At 36.5% G+C, this 12,804-nt stretch overlaps 1 protein-coding gene across 1 annotated transcript in view; it reads right to left on the bottom strand.

Moving 5' to 3' along the window:
* LOC107026018 (RRP12-like protein) overlaps positions 1-12,804 on the bottom strand; it is a 14,510-nt gene continuing 1,706 nt past the window's right edge. The window contains exons 2-18 of the mRNA XM_015226842.2: positions 12,060-12,591; positions 11,596-11,853; positions 11,161-11,252; positions 7,224-7,433; positions 6,716-7,120; positions 5,399-5,613; positions 5,208-5,301; positions 5,073-5,129; positions 4,537-4,671; positions 4,362-4,433; positions 3,263-3,376; positions 3,010-3,171; positions 2,794-2,922; positions 2,518-2,619; positions 2,348-2,427; positions 1,043-1,192; positions 1-902 (exon numbers count right to left, since the gene is read on the bottom strand). Coding sequence (XP_015082328.1) covers positions 332-902; positions 1,043-1,192; positions 2,348-2,427; positions 2,518-2,619; positions 2,794-2,922; positions 3,010-3,171; positions 3,263-3,376; positions 4,362-4,433; positions 4,537-4,671; positions 5,073-5,129; positions 5,208-5,301; positions 5,399-5,613; positions 6,716-7,120; positions 7,224-7,433; positions 11,161-11,252; positions 11,596-11,853; positions 12,060-12,591 — 3,378 coding nt within the window. The 3' untranslated portion in view covers positions 1-331. The remainder of the gene's footprint in view (positions 903-1,042; positions 1,193-2,347; positions 2,428-2,517; positions 2,620-2,793; positions 2,923-3,009; positions 3,172-3,262; positions 3,377-4,361; positions 4,434-4,536; positions 4,672-5,072; positions 5,130-5,207; positions 5,302-5,398; positions 5,614-6,715; positions 7,121-7,223; positions 7,434-11,160; positions 11,253-11,595; positions 11,854-12,059; positions 12,592-12,804) is intronic.

Genomic DNA, 12,804 nt, shown 5'->3' on the forward strand with positions numbered 1-12,804 from the left:
TAATACAGAAGACTCGGATATGCTTTTAAGTTATTGCATATTGCAATAATGTTATATAATACCAATAACTCACCAATTCAAGTAGCTTGTATTGAATGCATTTGCATACGTACACTCGATTTCCTACATACAACCCTATCAAAAAAACGAAGCACCTGTTGAAGGTGATATATATGGATGAATTAAATGAAAAAAGGACGCGAAAGAAAACATGGGAGTACTGGATATCCAGAATCCCCAACTACAAACTATGGCACAAAAACTACCAAGCCTCTGGACAGAGCTCTCCCTCATGACGTAGCATCATCAAATCAGACTTCGACTTCATCCTCTATTTATGACCTCGTTTTTTTTTAGTCTTAGATCTCTTCGCGGACAGCACAGATGATGCACTCTTGCCTTCAAGCTTCTTTGTTAGCTTCACAATGCTTGACATTCCTTTTCGTGCTGCTGCCCGATGTTCAGGCCTCCGGCTCATCATCTTGCGGTCAAGGGGCCAGTAGGCATATGGCTCAAGTCTGTCTTTCTTCTTGACATCACCACCTGCCTTCTTGCTCGCATACTCTGTTCCAGTGTAAGCCCATCCTGATTCAGATGTTCTCCTCCGTTTCTGAGTATTCCTTGAGCTCTCTGAAAAGCGACTCCCTGCTTTGCTTCTTACATCTAAATCATCAGAAGCTGGCTTAACTCTTTTTTGCTTCTTATCTCCATCGTGAATAATCAAACGGCCTTCAGAATCTATTTCTGCTTCATCTTCTGATTCAGACTTCCTCTTGAGATTGCCAGATGCTCTAAGAGCTGACCTGGTCTTCTTCTGGTCAAGTAAGTCAAGTGGATCATCATCTAATTGATCAAACAGATCTTCCTGCAAACTCTTGGCTGCTTTCCGTGTTTTCTTGGACCTGGAAATATGACATACACCCATTCATCTTACATGTGAAATAGTTTAAAGCTACAAAGCATCATTCATTTCCTTTAAACTAAATTACATTTGACTTCCTACGTAGTGTAGGACATTACATCTTAAAACTTTCAAACTCACCGTAATAAAGATGCTTTGGAGTCTGATACTAATGTAGCCTTGCTCCTACGACCAGCAGTAGTTTTCGTGTCCATATATTCTGCATCACTGTTCTCAGATTCTCCATCATCAAACTCAGAAAATATTTTTGTATGATTCCATCTGCTTAGCCTGTAACAGGATGGAAAAGTTAATACCACAGGTACTAAAATACTACTTGACAAGATACCAAGACATTGAAATGACTTATTATCCATGTGATACAAACTACAAAAGACTGAAGACCAAAGAGTCATTGTCCATCTTAACTGGGAATGATCTGAAGATTCATCATTAACACAGAGACGGTCAAAAATAGGCAAATATTTGTTTCATGATAAAAAATTGTTTCAACCCAGCAAAGGTACATAAAATACTCCAATATGTTTTAGTCGCTTCACCATGGGTTAGGCATCCAATATTCTTGTGTTCATCCAACATTTAGGGATGACAATGGGGCGGATTGAGTTTAACCCGCAAAATTTTTAATCCACCCCGCTCCGCTCTGCATAACAACCTTTTTCATTTCAACCCGCCCAGCATAATTATTTTAATACTTTTTTCTAGAAATTTATAAAAATAAATTTCATTTTTAATTAAGTTGTATTAATTTAATAGATAATGACGTAAAAAATTATTTTTTAGAGGTCAATTGGGAGCTAAGCATTAGTCTTCGTAGGATTCTAATGGAATATGATTTTGCAAAAACTACACTTGTAATCCAGTTTTGTTCTCTTATCATTTACCTCCATCAATTTACAGTTGCTCTTTCATTTGTTATTCGTAGCGTTGAATGGTCTTTGATTTCTCTTTAAGATTGGGTAAACTTGGCAAAAGCGTCAAGTTAATTCCTAAAATAGTTACTTTCTTCTTTCATGCATGATCATTTTGCTCCGAATGTTTTTAGAAGTTCATAATGTAATAATGACTTAAAAAGTTGTGTTAATTTAACAGATAATGTAACAAATTGTATTATTTTTTATTGAACCATATTCATAAACTATCTTGAATAATTTAGTAGCTTTGAAGAAATCATCTTAATAAATAATGTTCTATCACTCTTATAACATTTAAAAAGTTAAAATTAACTTTGAACCCGCATAAAATCACATATACCCGCAACCCACCCCGCCCCGCATAGTTTTAAAAAGAAAAATTCAACCTATCGCACATAGCCTTGAATCAACCCCGCCGCACATATGCCCCGACCCATTACCATCCCTACCAATATTCTTGTGCATATTGTTCTTAACTTCAGTATGTAGGTATGGAGGAAAGGAAACCAACCTTGATGTCGTTGCTTTTGTCATACGGGATCTGCTTTCCTCAGAATTCGAGGCGAGGCTCCTCTCTCTTCGCTCCTTGATCTACATTTTCATCAGAAGAATAAATAATTCATCTGAACATTTAATATCAAACTAGCGTTTTCACAGGTTCTAGTCCAGATCATAACTAACCTTTCTTATGTTAGTAAGGAGTTTCATGTGCTCTTCAGGCATCACCTCTTTTACAGCATCCATTCCACACTTCTTGATAAGCATTTCAATAAGCAGTTTAACCTGTAAAACATAACATGCACCCGCCACCTTTCAATCAACATCTAATCTTTTCATAACAGGAAAGAGATTCCACAAACAAAATTAGAGAAGACCACTGAAAATTGAGTAATTGCATACAGGAACCAAAACCAACTCAAACCACAGTAGTTTAGAATCTAGGAGAAAAGCAAAAACCTTGGCTTTGAAATGGTTCTTGGTACTATTTTGCCAACCAAGAAGGGCCTCTACCATGTTCCTTAAATGTGCTTGCAATCCATCGGCCGTCGATTTTGTGACCAGTACCTTCAACAGCCCTAAATTAGCCTGCATTCAAGACAAGTTTCAGCTGACATCCATAAGATGGCGGGTGAACATAATTCGAAGAGTGTCTTAATGCAGACAAAAACACACCTTAATTATTTCTTTGTTCTCTCTTTTAAGGAGAAGAAATGTTGATGGTAGGACACTGTAAGCAGCAGAAACAAGGTCTGAAAATTCATAAGCCAGTCGAGCGAGGCCTTTAACCGCAGCACTGATCATATGAGGTGTTTCCCCGGCAAGACCCCCAGCAATCTGCCAGCGGAACATCAACGACAATGAAGCTTATGTCAAACTGAAAGATCCTACTCCATTACATAAATTCATCAGATTATACTTGTCATACCATATTAAAAAACTGATGCAGGTGCTCCTTTCTGCCACCTTTGTCTTCATCTGCACAAGCATGGCCAATCTTGACAAGAATCTCGTACGCTCGGTTCCTTGTTTTCTTGTTAGCCTTATATGGAACCATCAAATAACTCAGCACATAAATCAAATAATCATGATGTAAACAGTATAGCTGTCCTTCCAGTTATGCAGCCAAGACTAGTTAATGGTAAGAAATTATTACGCTATGAACTTCTGAAAAAACTCAGACAAAAATGATCATGCATGAAAGAAGAAACCAACTATTTTGGGAACTAACTTGACGCTTTTGCAAGATGCCCGATATTAAAGAGAAATCGAAGACCATTCAAGTCTATGAATGACAAATGAAAGAGCAACTGTAAATTGATGGAGATAAAAGATAAAAAGCACAAAAATGAGATTACAAGTGTAGCTTGTACAATCATATTCCATCAGCATCCTACAAAGACTAATGCTTAGCCAGTGTACTTTAGAATGTCGTTTCACATGTAAATACTAACTAACTAAGAGCACCTGTAGGTATAGGCTAGGTACTCTTAAAAGTTTGAAAGATGAATAAAACCTAAAGAAAGGAAAGTAAAATTCATGATGATAACATTGATTATAGCTAGCAACTTGTTGCCATAAAAATTTGCAAAGGGCTCAAAACTGATTTTGATAGAGTATGAAGTTTAGAATATCAAATATAAGAGAGCATACAATTTCCTGTAGAGTCCTCCCATAATATGCCATTATGCAAATAAAAGTTCATTGGAATTATCTTTTCATTTAATTAATAGCAGCACTCTTGGTTGAGAAATAGAATGTCAAGATATTGAACTATGCACTTTCTATAGTCAAGGTCCCCACAAAATGATTCATGAAAATTATTTCACGGCACTGTTTATTGCAAAACAAGCTTAGAGTGTCCATACGTTCCATTTAGCCAGTCACCAAACTGGTTGGTACCACTTCACAACTATGGGAGAAAATCATGGAGGACAAATTGGCAGATTAACAGCTATATAAATTCGTATGGAAAAGAAATTTGGGTAAACTCTACAGTGAAACTCTATCACAATTAATAAGTTTACCTCTTTGAGTGCAAGCAAAATTTCAGTCATAAAAGAAGTAATACTGTCACGCCTCCTCTGTTCTGATTCATCCTGTAGAATGCAATAAACCGTTAAAAGACTTCGCAAAATTCAGTAAGAATTTGCATAAATCAGAGGCATCTTAGTATATCATCCACATGAGGATAATCCTCACCTTCGTAACATGGACAATCAAAAAGTATAGGCAGTCAAGTCTGTGACGCTTGGCTGGAAAATGACATGCAGGTAGTGCTTCAATCATCAAATTAAGCAACTCTTCGGTCTTCGTTGAAATAAATTCATCACAGTCCTGTACACAGAAGTTGCAAAACTTATTAGCCACAAAATAAATGTGTCAAAAATATAATTAAGAATCATAAAAGAGGTGCTTTAACATTATAGTTCAGATTACTTGCTTCAGAACAAGGACAAGGGCATAAATTAATTTCATGCCAAATTCAAGTATTCAATCTTGGAATTTAATTCAATTGGGTACCATCAAATGACTGCATTAACATGAAAGGCCTGAATCGCCTTTCCTCCAAATATTCTTAACCATGATAATGATATTTTACAAAGCTTACTCAACTAACAAGTTATCTTGAAATCGTTTCTAATTTTTGATATAACCGTCCAGTCTTAGATATGTTGAGAAGAATTCTGAGAAGGAACTTCAATAATAACTTCATGATACTTTGGGAAAAAACTTACCTGAAGGATCATGGAGAGAACTTTATATGCCTTCTTCTGGATCAAGCCTTCCTCATCCTGTGCCTCATATTAGTTAATAAACTTTCTACATGAAGAAGCTAAAAGTGCAGAAGCAAAGCCACAACTGCTACCAACCTTTAAAGCAGGCTTTAAAGCACCAAACAGCACACCAATTTCTTGAGCGTTTAAACCAGGCAAGAATGAAACTGCCAGATCAAATAACTGTGCCCTAAATGGTAGAAGCAAGAGATATGGATGTCATTAACACAAAGGAAAAAGGGATTAACGGCAGAAGGAGTGAAAAAAATGTGATTTAATCATCCTACCTCTCTGACAAAGAACTTTTACTGGATGAGTCATCAATCTGCATTGAATGCGATTTTTTGTCCTTCCCTGCCTCCCCAGCTTCTTGGGTCACCTCCAAAAGCCTCTGCATGATTTTTGTAAATAGCACTCTTACCACCCTTCTTTTTCCTTTGGTTTGGTCGAGACTCTTTTCTCTAACTTTGTCAGCAATAGAGGCCAATACACCAATTGTTCTCTGTATTAAATACACATTATCAAAAAAACTGAGCAAAGAATATTTTCAATAGTTTTTTTCTAAAAAGCAATTCAAATTTTCAGATATTAATAATTTAGAAAAAATAGAATTGCCGATTCACCAATAATGATTTATATTCAGGCATCATCAAACCAACCACAGACAGAAAAAGAGAAATGTTTAGCACACAATCATTTGGATTCCAATAACAGACCTTGTCAACAGCTGAAAAGAAAATAAAATACTATAACATAGTATTCCTCCAATCAACCATGCGGCAATACTATTAAGGATCTCCGTCGAAACTTATGCAATGTGACAGATAATTAGAAGTGCAAATTAAGAATATTTACACGAACAAGGACAAAGGTTAGGCAGAACCTTACAGAGACCCTTCTTAAATCAATAACACCTACTACCTCCATAACAATGATGTGTTGATTTGGAGTGAAAGGATCGAATTCGCAGTCTAAACTTGGACACAGATTTAAATACTTTTTGCAAAAGAAAAAAAAGATATGGATAACATAATGTTAATAATTATTTTAGTTGTAAAATAATGTTATGTTAATAATATATCAAGGTAAAGTTAAATTTATTAAAATTTTAATATATTCATGCGCCGAGTCTGGGTTTACTTAAAACACAGTGTGGTAGGTTGATGCAGCTTCATCACAGTTCCCTTGGCTCAACTTCATCCTTTTTATAGGATATACATAGAACAGTTAAGAGATGTAGACTTTTGGAGCCATCACTTGATAACATCATTGGAGTAGAAAAGAAAAAAAAAGTGTGTTTCCTTTCATATTAAGTATCACATGGAAAAGCAATAAGCAAATGTCAGAGTGCTTGATAGCTGCAGACCCACAAACTATTATTGAAAGACGAAGTTCCAACAAGCTTCTTTTGTTTCTCACATGACACTGAGATAATATGCAGAATATGCATTTTGTTTCTCTTCTTTTTTCCCTTCTCATTGTAGTGTTTCTTTAAAGCAGTTGTGACTGTGATCCGAGAATTCATATATCAATTAAAACATCAATAAAATAAATATCATCCATCACTATTAAACAGGGGGTAATAGTATCTCTTCTAAACAAACCTGCAAAAATCCACCAGTATCTTTAGAGGATTTCAAGAAGACATCATAGAGAACAGGTAGCAGTTTCTGAGCAGAAAGGCTCAATGTGTTCAAGTTATTGTCTGCAACTTGCTGGTTGTACCGTGCAATGGCTCGTTCTCTGGGAACGGTTGTTTCAGTATCAGACAGATCAACTTTCCCTTTTAAAATGCTATCATTCTGCTGAATGAGGATCTGCAAACTGGAGCATATTATCCCACAAACATCAGGCTCTTCATGTAGAGCTTTGCGGAATACCTTCTCCAGATCCTTGAAGCTTTCAGCAGTGTCGACAGGGTAATTGCAAAATGAGGGTAACAGTGACCACAATGAGTACACAATTCCATCAATAGTTCTCGCTGAATATATCTTTCCCTCGAGCTCAAGCTGGCAGAAAACATAAGAATGAGCTCACCCTGTAAATAAAAGAAAGTGTGTGTGTGTGTGTGTGTAGGGGGTGAGGGGGAGTGTGATTTAGCATCAAACATACCATTGCAGACCTCTGCTTCATAGCTCCAACCATTGGCAAAATTGAGTTGGTAAAGAAACTTAAATGCGCACCAACAATATTTTGCTTTAGAATTGGGAAAAGCCAGATGTTGGACTCTGACAGATCTTGTGCATCCAGTTTAAGAGGAAGAAGAGTAAGAAAAGATTCAGGTCCCATTGCACCAACAGCTGATCCAACACATTCGTGCAGCTGTTATCAACAAAGCCGTAAATTATCAGCATATTCTATTAGATAAGAAAATGTTATAGCTAAACCGATACTCACAAATCAGATCCCTAAGAACATTAAGGAATTACAGAAAAAAAAAACTCCACAAGGGAAAAGATCCCCTGCTAAGACACAACCTATATTTCCACGGATAATGGTTAGGGACCATGGTCACTCTCTGCCAATATTTTGGAAGCGGGAGGTTATTTGAGTAACTAGCGAAGCAGGCCTCAGACATATCTTCATGGTTCTTTTTTCCGACTGAATCTAATTTTAGGTGAGAAAGAAGATCCACATAAAGCAAGATCATACTTGTGCTCCACACATTCCATTACATGACTAATAAGATGCACAAGGTAAACCTTGGAGAATACGAGAACCATTACTGTTTAAAAAACCAGCATTACTTTAAGCCATAAACTGATCATCAAAGAAATTGTTAGCAACAACATATCCAGTGTAATCCCACAAGTGGGGTTTTGGAGAGGACAGAATGTACACAAACCTTACCCATACCTTTGTGTGGGTAGAGAGGTTGTTTCTGATAGACCCTCGGCTCAAACGAGAAGTTTCCGAAGTATGCTGAAGTAGGATCGCAAGAAAAAAAGAAAAAAAAATGAAGCAACAAATAGTAATACACATTGAAGAATAAGATACATTATACGATTAGTAAATATTACTACAAATAAGAATGAGAAGAGAGGAGGTTGGCCTGCTGCCTTTCCCATATATAGTGTGACAACACTTTTCTACCTACTAACCTTCTACCATAATCATCAGCCTTCCTGTCATGATGTTGTGTCATGTCTTTGTCTAATCACCTCCCCAAATTCTTGTTCGGTCTATCTCTACCTCACCTAAATACCACTCTAACACCTCCTTAGATACACATCCAAACACCTCCTTTTCACATGTTTGAATCATCTTAACCTCACCTTCTTCTTCTTGTCCGCAACGAGGGCCACTCCTACCATACCCAATATAACTTTGTTTCTGATCTAATCTCTTTTAGTTTGCCCACACATTGATATGACCATCTTCATCTCTCCTACATTCATCTTCTGAACTTGTATCTTCTTGAATGTCCAAACACTTAGCCACACCAACACAGTTGGTCTAACCACTACCCGGTAGAACTTACTTTTAAAGCTTGGTGACACATTCTTATGGAACAATTCCACGAATGCAAGCCTCTATCTCATACACCCTACTCTAATATGATGTGAGACATCATCATTAATCTCCTTGTTTCCTTGGATTATGGTTCGAAGATACTTGAAACTTCCTTTCTTGGGTATAACTTGTGCATCAATCTTCACTAAACTTGCATTCCAGGTACTACACATAGTCCTACTTAAGCTGAAACTTTAGAATCTACGGTTTCTCTCCAAACTCCCAACGTGTCGTTAACTCCACTGTGCGTCTCATCAATCAATATTGAATATGAGAATAAATACTCCACGATGCCTTCCCTTGAATATGTCGTGTCAATTCATCCATCACCGAGGCACATAGGAATGAACTAAGGTGATCCCTGATGCAATCCCATCATGATTGAGAAGGGTATTGAGTCATCTCCATTATTTTAACTCCATCGTACAATCTATAGTTTCCCTAATGTAGAGGTGTCCATGGTTTTTAAAAAAAACATTTACTAAGCGAAATGATTATTAGGTTTCTCTTACTAAAACAAAAAAACTTTTATATAAATCTGTAGCCATACAGAATAATCGGGTAGGTTTTTTATTTTATAATGTGTGGCTCTTCTTCACCAACACTTCGTCATTATCATCCTTGATGCACTTCACCTGGCCTAGGTTACATGCCCTCCTCTATCACCTTGGCAAGCTTATACAACTTTATATACCTGCCTTTGCACTCAAGCTCTTCATACATGAACTCAAAAACTGTCATTTAGTAGTTGCGACCGCTAGCTTCACATCCTTCTCCACCATCTAACCTTCTTGGCTACCACTTTTCTTAGACCCCTCCATTTCACCACTAATCCCTTTTTTACTCATTTGGGCTACCCCGAGACCCCTAAGTTGCTTCTTTAATGCAGTCAACATGTTTGTCAAATCATCCTTACCATGACACTAATGTTGTCAAACATATGATACAAATTTGTTGCATTGTATCACATTTTTGGATATAATGATAAGGACAATTCAAGGAATCGAGTTGGTCCCATTTGGAAATTAATGGTGTTGACAAAAGGCAAAAGATAAGGCACACCCATTAAACGAATCATCCAAAAATCAAGACCCGTTATAACAAATGTTCAACACAATCATTGATTATATTTGTACAAATTTATGATTTTTGTAGTGTATCTCACACTTATAAATAAATTGTGGTTTTTTTACTGTATATCACACTTAAAAATAAACTGTTATTTCATGACACAGCAATCATCAACAAAAAGAGTTTGTTGATCCTTTCTTTGCTAGGTCTCAACTACTCTTTTTAATTCTCAAGTGTCTCTATTCTGTATTTTTCCTAGTCAATTCTCGCAGTCCTGTTTTTTTATCAAGAGGGTGTGCCATTTGCCAAATAAAATATTATGTATAAAACATCAGTCGAAGAGGTCTCGGAAGAAGACTAAAATGCTACTCCATCCTTTGTCCCTACATTTTATACTTTCTGGAATTTCTGCACAAACTTTACCAACATCTACTAGAAATTACTCATCAAGTTCTATTTTTAACTCATTTACTGAATCAAGTTGATCCAGATAGAAATCCATATACTTAAAATTTTTCATTCATTTCCTTTCCTTAGCTACGATCTATCAGAAAACCTGCAATGCTCTCTCATCATATTCTTGTAGTTCATTTTTAAAAAATTCCTTTCTGATCCTATTCTACATACAAAACTTTTGTGTTCATTTGCATCATTTTAAGTATTAGGATCATAAAACATTGTTTATCAATTTTTGAGATCTCCATTCAACGCAAGGACTGAGCAGTAACAGTACGCTCCTATTTTAATTGCAAAGACCAATTTAATCAATAAACTTCACTAAAGTGAAATGCTTCACTTGGTTAGTCATCAAAAGAGCCTGCTCAACTCAAGAAGTCCTACAGACAAAATGAATGCAACTAGTCCCTAGGTGTTCTCTATGTAAGTTAATATGAGAAACAAACAAACACTTTTTCCTACATTGCAAATTCACAACACAGATCTGGAAGTTGTTCCCCACATCAGAGGTTTCAACTGGACTATGCAAGAACAAACTTCTGACCTTTTTAGTTGCTGGATCAGAAGGGGGTAGCAAGACTAAAAAGAAATGGTGGAAGCTAGTTTTGAAGATAGATCTTACTTCATTCACAAAGTAAAATGGAATTGTTTGGTATCACTACTTTTTTGGTGCAAATAGCTCTATATAGAAGATGTAGATCAAATAATAAAATTAATAGGGAGCTTGTAATTTTGGTTAGAGCTGTAAATTATTTAAGGTGGCCAGCATATCCTTAATACGGAAGAATACAACTTTATCAATGTTCAAAAAAAAATTCTCATTGTCAGTCAGATATCAAATAGGAAAAACGACAAACTGTCGCCGAAAAGGTTGAATTGTAAATAGCAGTAATATAAGAATAAATAGGTGAGGGAGAAAGAAAAAGAAAAAAGGACTCCCCCAATGACATCAAGGTTAACACGACAAAAGCCATTTCCATGATTAAACAACCCCAAAAGCAAGGCTCACCTGTCTACGGAAAGGGAAGTCTTCATCTGGCAACTTTTCCATATCAGCCAAACTCTGTAGTGTTCCCTTCAGAAGTTGAGAAGAATAGCAACCTAAAAAAAAGTCAATGAAAAGTAGCACTTCGCTAGTCATTCCTTGGTTGATGTATAGGAAGAACGCAATTAAATCTAGCTCATTACATCACCAATTCCGTCCAATGATAAGTCACTTACAATAGGCATGATCAGTAGTAGAATACTAAGGAAAGAAGCAACAACAAGTACTCAGTTTTATCAAAGTGGATATCATTTTAGGAAGTCCAAATCCATGAAACCTAATTTGAGTTAGTGTAAAAAACTATATACACAAAATAATTTATAGACCATTCAACAACTTGAAACTAAATATTGAGTTTTAGAGCTTAAGATGGCTATAGATTTTTTAACAGATAATCACCTAGCTTATCAAACATGGCAACCACCACTTGAAATGTCATGTCCCAGACTGCTGCATAGTGATAGGTAAGCAAGCTCTCAATTGTGGCACAGATTTTCTCAATGATAGTTGGTCCAGATTTTTTCGTATCAGTATTCGAACTAATTATGTAATCCACACCCTGTTTGATCAAGTTTTCATCAATGCATTCATGTATTAAGCTCTTGAGTGCCTCCAGCGCAGCCCTTATAGCTTCCTCATGTTCAGAACCTAGTACATCTGAAAGGCCATAAAGTAAATAAGTAATAATGAAACAACAAATTACCAAAACCAGAATTGGACAGGAAAAGAACTAAGCTGGTAGGTGAAGTAAAAGACTTTATCCCCTTCTTTATTTTGCATGAGACAATTGAATTCTTAATATCATTTTATTCAGAAGTGTGCCATCTACGCAAGGTAAGAAAATAGGGGGAAAAAACACCCACCACTAAGAGAGTTGAACACCACAGGGAGCTTAACCACACATAACTGCCTGTTAATTGAATATACTTTTCTCATCCCAATGCCAAGCAAGCGAGCTGTGAATGTCAAAGTATCAGCAGATGACTCATTTGCAGAAACTGAAGTTGCAAATGAAGCCAAGAGGTCCAGAAGCACTTCTGGAGATACTTCTGCTGTTGGATGGATACAAAGAGCATTCAAACCATCTGTAATGCGCCTATTAACAAGAGGTTGATGCAATTCCAGTAAAGATTTGAAGTACTTCAAAGTGCTATTCAAGTACTTTGAAGACATAAAAGGAAGACAAAGTTTCAGGGCATCCAGCACGTGTAAGACTTCTTGTGCTCCTTTGGGTCTTTCAGAGGCATTTACAGTTGTTCCTCCTGCAAGAAGAAGGGACCTTTCAAAGAGATTTGTGATTGCTTCACTAGCAGGTGCCAATAGAGGAGCAAGCACAGATGATGACTGAAAGTTTTGCAGGAGATCACGTAGACAATTATGTGACATCTTCCTCACCTATTCAATTGACCAGCCCAAAACAGAAGAAAAATCACTGACAATGTACTTGATCTTCCTAACTTTTGAGTTGAAGCATTATGTAAAGGCAAAAAATAGCAAGAATATTATCCATAATACTATAAGCCAGCAGATACCCATTTTTACATCATAGCTTCCATATTCTCTAATCTCTGCCTTTGCAGGAATTGGCTTCTATGTAAATCTATGGGG

Source organism: Solanum pennellii, chromosome 7 (assembly GCF_001406875.1).
Source record: "Solanum pennellii chromosome 7, SPENNV200".
Classification (NCBI taxonomy): domain Eukaryota; kingdom Viridiplantae; phylum Streptophyta; class Magnoliopsida; order Solanales; family Solanaceae; genus Solanum; species Solanum pennellii.